Source organism: Primulina huaijiensis, unplaced genomic scaffold (assembly GCF_012295235.1).
Source record: "Primulina huaijiensis isolate GDHJ02 unplaced genomic scaffold, ASM1229523v2 scaffold40731, whole genome shotgun sequence".
Taxonomy (NCBI): domain Eukaryota; kingdom Viridiplantae; phylum Streptophyta; class Magnoliopsida; order Lamiales; family Gesneriaceae; genus Primulina; species Primulina huaijiensis.
Window position 1 is genome coordinate 1 of NW_027359647.1, and position 6,379 is coordinate 6,379.

The window sequence follows — 6,379 nt, forward strand, 5'->3', positions numbered from 1 at the left end:
AGCAATCGTCGGGTTCCCGTTCATCATATTGCTCGTCATACCAGGTTTGACGTATGGAAGGACTCTCACGAGCATTGCGAGAAAAATCAGGGACGAGTACAACAAAGCGGGCGTGATAGTGGAGCAGGCCATTTCTTCTGTGCGAACGGTTTATTCGTTCGTCGGGGAGAGCAAGACAATTGCCGCGTATTCGGCTGCTTTGCAAGGGACTGTGAGATTAGGACTCAGGCAAGGTTTAGCCAAAGGTTTGGCTATCGGGAGTAATGGTGTAGTGTTTGCTATTTGGTCTTTCATGGCTTATTATGGCAGCAGATTGGTTATGTACCACGGTGCACAAGGTGGCACCGTTTTCGCAGTCGGAGCAGCAATTGCTATCGGGGGCCTGTGAGTATTCATAACATAATAAGGACGGATACAACAATTCCAAAGAGGGAAAAGAACTTGTAATTTCAAAAGTCATACGTAAAATTTTTAAATCTTTTTACGTCGCCAACTTACCTCTTACTGGATTCACTCTTTACTAATGGAGTACACTTGTTCTTTGGATTTGCAGTAATTGTTTTATTGAATGAAAGCTAAATTTTCTTTCATTTCAATGGACAGATCATTAGGTTCAGGTTTATCCAATGTCAAATATTTTTCCGAGGCAAGTGCTGCAGGGGAGCGAATAAGGGCAGTCATCCAGCGAGTGCCTAAGATAGACTCGGATAGTATGCAAGGTCAAGTGCTACAAAACGTGTCTGGAGAGGTCCAATTCAAGGATGTTGCGTTCGCTTACCCCTCGAGACCGGATAGCAAAATCTTCGAAGACTTTAACTTGAAAATCCCGGCGGGGAAGGCGATGGCATTGGTTGGAGGGAGTGGGTCAGGGAAGTCGACAGTGATCGCTCTGTTGCAAAGATTTTACGACCCACTCAGTGGCGAAATTCAAGTTGATGGTGTGGCCATCGACAAGTTGCAACTCAAGTGGTTAAGGTCACAAATGGGGTTGGTTAGTCAAGAGCCAGCACTCTTCGCCACAACCATTAAAGAAAACATACTTTTTGGGAAGGAGAATGCATCGATGGAGGAGGTTGCGGAGGCTGCCAAAGCTTCCAATGCTCATAACTTCATTACTCAGCTGCCTCAGGGTTATGATACTCAGGTTCGCAGGGAATCTTTTACATAAAAATATGTATATTGCGGTAAAATAATGAGTTTTTATCCTAAAATAAACTAACTTGTCCTACGCCAAAACTTTTATGTTTACCGAAAACGGTAAATATTATCTTGTTTTCCATGACTATGATGATGCTCCTCGATCGTGTTTCTTTTTATGATCCAAAATTTTTAAAGAAAAGATCATAATCGTGGGGCATTGGTTACACAATTGGGGATGGAAATGATACGACACACCCATTATTGGAAAATTTTTCATGCGAAGTGACATGTAGGTCTTTTTGGAATAATTTTGGAGACAAACTAATTTTGGATTTTCCTGAATTTTTCCGTTTAGCAATAATGGTAACAGTCAGCCTCCACTAATATTATATTGATCACGTTATGGAGATTATTTACTTGAATGTTATACGTTTAATAAATATGTCTGATGTTTACATTGAAGGGAACATAAATTGAAAACCATAACTTTGGTTAAGCATACGTTGTTGCCAGAATCATAGATCATCCGATGAATTTAAATAATAAAAAAAGAAAATTTACATTTTTTGGTATAACTTTTTCACTAATAATTTAATTTTTTTTCGATTTTAATTAATTGTCAATGAAGTTCTGACGTGACTAATACCAAGTGCGACCAAAAATTGTTTGTGTGATAATGGACATTGCTTTCATAGTTTCATATCTTATGCTATGTCTATACTTCGGTGAATAACTACTGAAGTTGAAAATGCAAATTAGTGGACTTAGTCCACAAAAAACATGAACAAGCAATTTTTTAATCCAGTAACTATTTTAGTGTAACACGTGTTGTATGCAAAATAATTGTGGTGTTTTTCTACAAATATTTTGACGACGATAATTTTAAATAATTTGTATTTGAAATCAAGAAAGAATGAAACGGTTTGATCATTTTGGGTAGCAAACTGGGGTACATGCTCCTTGTTTAATAGAGCTGAAATTTTGTAACATGAAATTGTAGGTTGGCGAGAGAGGAGTACAAATGTCCGGAGGGCAGAAACAGAGAATCGCCATAGCCAGAGCCATCATCAAGGCACCTAAAATCCTCCTCCTCGACGAGGCCACGAGTGCTCTCGACTCCGAATCCGAAAGGGTGGTCCAAGAGGCACTCGACAAGGCCGCAGTTGGCCGCACCACCATCATAATCGCACACCGCCTCTCCACCATTCGGAACGTTGATCTTATCGCTGTTGTGCAGAATGGACATGTCCATGAAATCGGTTCACACGATGAGCTCATCGGAGATCGCAATGGCATATACACTACACTCGTTCGTCTCCAACAAACCAACAGAACCGAAGATCTTGTGAAAGCTAATCAAAGTCATGTTGGATCAGCGTCGATCTCCAACGCTGATGTTCACAGCATGAGTAGCCAAAGCCTGACTATGGTTAGCCAGTCTAGTTCAGCTAATTCTGGTGCACTTAACCGCGGGGGAGACTTGGGTTTTGTCACTCCTACTGATCAAGTTTTTTCTACGCCCTCATTTAAAAGATTGCTAGCCATGAATTTGCCAGAGTGGAAGCAAGCGACATTAGGGTGTATAGGGGCCATCTTGTTTGGCGCCATTCAGCCCTTATATGCATTCCAAATGGGATCAATGATATCCGTATATTTTCTTCCGGATCATAACGTAATAGAGGAAAAGACGAAGATATACGCTTTGAGTTTTATGGGGCTTGCTGTTTTCTCTCTTTTGATCAATATTTGCCAGCATTATAATTTTGCAGCAATGGGGGAGAATCTGACCAAGAGGATTAGAGAAAGAATGCTGTCAAAGATGCTCACATTCGAAATCGGGTGGTTCGATAAAGATGAGAATGCTACCGGCGCTGTTTGCTCTCGACTAGCCAAAGATGCCAATGTGGTGAGTTGATAACTAGTTGTACTTTTTTTTTATGTTTATTTTACTTGCTAATTCGTCATATGAGTTTGATTTTCCGAATTTACAGCCTTTTGTGTATCCCATTTGATCTGTAGGTGAGGTCTTTAGTTGGTGACAGAATGGCTCTTTTGATCCAAACTTGTTCAGCCGTGATCATTGCTTGCACAATGGGACTTGCCATCGCATGGAAGCTTGCATTAGTAATGATTGCCGTGCAACCCTTTATTATAATTTGCTTCTATTTAAAGAGAGTCTTGCTCAGAAACATGTCTGTAAAGGCCATGAAATCCCAAGAAGAAAGTAGCAAGCTGGCAGCAGAAGCCGTCTCCAATCTCCGAACCGTGACAGCCTTTTCCTCCCAGGCTCGAATTCTCCGAATGCTCGAGAAAGCACAAGAAGGGCCGCAAAAGGAGAGCCTACGCCAGTCATGGTTTGCTGGAATCGGGCTCGGGATGTCCCAAAGCCTCATGACTTGCAGTTGGGGGTTGGATTTTTGGTATGGCGGAAAACTTTTAGCAGAAGGGTTCCTTGGCGCAGAAGCATTGTTCCAGACTTTCATGATCTTGGTGAGCACAGGACGTGTTATAGCCGATGCTGGAACGATGACCAATGATCTCGCGAAAGGCGCTGATGCCGTTGGGTCAGTTTTCGCGGTGCTGGACCGATATTCATTGATTGAACCTGAAGATCCGGATGGTTACAAGGCTGATAAGCTAACAGGCCATGTTGAGCTAGAAGATGTCGATTTCGCTTACCCTGCACGACCTAACACGATCATTTTTAAAAGCTTCTCAATTGATATCGAGCCAGGGAAATCAACAGCGTTGGTCGGACAAAGCGGCTGTGGAAAATCAACCATCATAGGCCTGATCGAAAGATTCTACGACCCTTTGAAAGGTACCGTGAAAATAGATGGCCGAGACATCAAATCATACCACCTAAGGTCATTAAGAGATAACATCGCCCTCGTCAGCCAAGAGCCGACGCTCTTCGCGGGCACCATACGGAAAAACATCACATACGGAGCATCGGAAGACATCGACGAGGTGGAGGTCATCGAGGCAGCGAAGGCCGCAAACGCCCACGACTTCATCGCTGGGCTAAAAGACGGATACGAAACCTTCTGCGGCGACAGAGGGCTGCAACTATCCGGCGGCCAGAAGCAACGTATTGCCATAGCACGCGCCATCCTGAAAAACCCGGCAATCTTGCTGCTGGACGAGGCTACCAGCGCGTTGGACACACAATCGGAGAAGGTGGTGCAAGATGCATTGGAGAGAGTTATGGTGGGGAGGACTAGTGTGGTGGTGGCACACAGGCTAAGCACAATACAGAATTGTGATAGCATTGCTGTTTTGGACAAGGGGAAAGTGTTGGAAAAGGGGACACACTCTTCGTTGCTGAGCATAGGGGCGAATGGAGCTTATTATGCACTTGTTAATCTACAGAGAACGCCTACCGATAGCACTAACATAGGGAACTAATCAGTGTGTGTTTCTTTTGTGTGTTTAGCCATTGATCCAGTTGAATCCAGTTGCAATATTTTACTATGCTATTATTATTACTAGGAATGATCACATGCGATGCACGTGGGTGATTAATAATTAAATATATACTAACAAGATTTAAATAATTTTTAAAATCGTTTAAATAAAATCTTGTTTATGAGTATTTATTGATCTAAATATATCAAAACACAATAAATAAAAATACATCATAATGATAAATCAAATATATTCACTTATTTATATAACATTTTTCAATTTGCATGATTATAACATAATGACAGCTCTATCAAATTAACAAAGATAATTTTCATCTAAATATCATTAACAATGAAAAACAATAAAAATAAAATTAAGAGAATAGTAAATTTTTCTAAAATCAAAATCACAATGTATTTAAATGGAGTGCATCTAGTGACTGTCAAATAAGATTCTCTTAATTAACTAAATTATCATAATGATGTTAAAATAAAACCCCTAAACTTGTTATTAAGTTAAATATCAATTGTGTTTTTGCTAACTTTTAACTACTTGCGAATTTTGTTTAACCTTTTTCTTTTTTAGAATAGATATTACACATCAACTCAAATATTTTAAACTGTATAGTAGCTCAATCATCATGATTCGATCGATGTATCCAACAAGGACAATTATTGCACTCCAACAATATCAATAATTACACTAATTGCAATATATGAGAATTGATCTCATGACTTTGACTCTTATATATACCAATTGTAGGATCATGCATTTGCCGCTTTACCATAGATTATAACCAGGGTAACGATGCAACATTAACTAAAATCTTTTAAAATCGTAAAACAATTCAAACGTCACATTTCGATTTTTATACCTTACATAAACAATTATTGCACCTAACAAATATGATATAGTTGTTATTTTACATTCTAGAAATCATTTTTCTAAATCAAATTTATTCTCACTAATCAAATAATTTCATCGAACACAAAATAGTTTTAATTACTAATAATAATTTAACACAAATATTAATTGTTAGGGTGACCACTATATGTTCTCACCTATGCTTCATTAAATTGCAATCATAATAATAATGCACAATGAATTGGTAAACATAACTTAGTTAATTTATTAAGTGAGTAATATTAAATAACAATTTTGTTATTTTGAAATGTGAAAAATAGCTTATATATATATAAACTCATCATATATAATGCTAAATTAATTAATATGTAGAAAAGAGAAAAAATTGTTTTTTATGTATGTAATTTCATCATATACAATTAGAAATTAATTAATAGGTTGAAAAGAACAAACAGTATAACAAATAATATATTATATATGATGATTTCGTAATAGAATAATGTTAATATAATCATATTTTGTATTATGTTTAGAACGCAATTGAAAATTGATAACAAAATATATAATAATAGAAACTTTAATTTTAAAAACATTTTTTTATCTAAAATATTATCATAATACATAATGAATCATAAGTGAAATCACTAAATTGTTGAGTAACTATTTATTTAATTATTACTTAAATCAATTTATTGGAATTTGTCAAAAATTTAGCATTTCTTATCATCTACATAAAAATATCAAGAGCTTCATAAATTCATTGATATTAATTAAAAAATTTAATTTAAATACATAAAAAAATTCTTAAGTTCCTAAAAAAATTATTTTATAGTTATATCTGAAATATTAAACATTTTATTAGAAGTTTTTTTCTTATCAGCTATATAAAAATATCAAGAGTTTCACAAATTTATAGACATTAATTAGTAAAAATAACTTAAATTAAATATATAAAATTTATAAAAAA

The 6,379-nt window shown here is 36.8% G+C and overlaps 1 protein-coding gene across 1 annotated transcript; it reads left to right on the top strand.

Moving 5' to 3' along the window:
- Positions 1–47: 47 nt before the first annotated feature.
- LOC140969321 (ABC transporter B family member 15-like) lies at positions 48–4,680 on the top strand. The gene is made up of 4 exons (XM_073430636.1): positions 48–384; positions 604–1,144; positions 2,141–3,046; positions 3,160–4,680. The coding sequence occupies exons 1-4, from the start codon at positions 293–295 to the stop codon at positions 4,546–4,548; spliced, it is 2,928 nt and encodes a 975-aa protein (XP_073286737.1). The 5' UTR covers positions 48–292; the 3' UTR covers positions 4,549–4,680.
- Positions 4,681–6,379: the final 1,699 nt, after the last annotated feature.

Bases quoted from the DNA above. Each gene is read 5' to 3' on its own strand.
- LOC140969321 (XM_073430636.1), top strand. From the start codon at position 293: ATGGCTTATTATGGCAGCAGATTGGTTATGTACCACGGTGCACAAGGT. The intron at 385-603 runs GTGAGTATTCAT...TTCAATGGACAG, and splicing joins GCAATTGCTATCGGGGGCCT to ATCATTAGGTTCAGGTTTAT. The intron at 1,145-2,140 runs GTTCGCAGGGAA...ATGAAATTGTAG, and splicing joins CTCAGGGTTATGATACTCAG to GTTGGCGAGAGAGGAGTACA.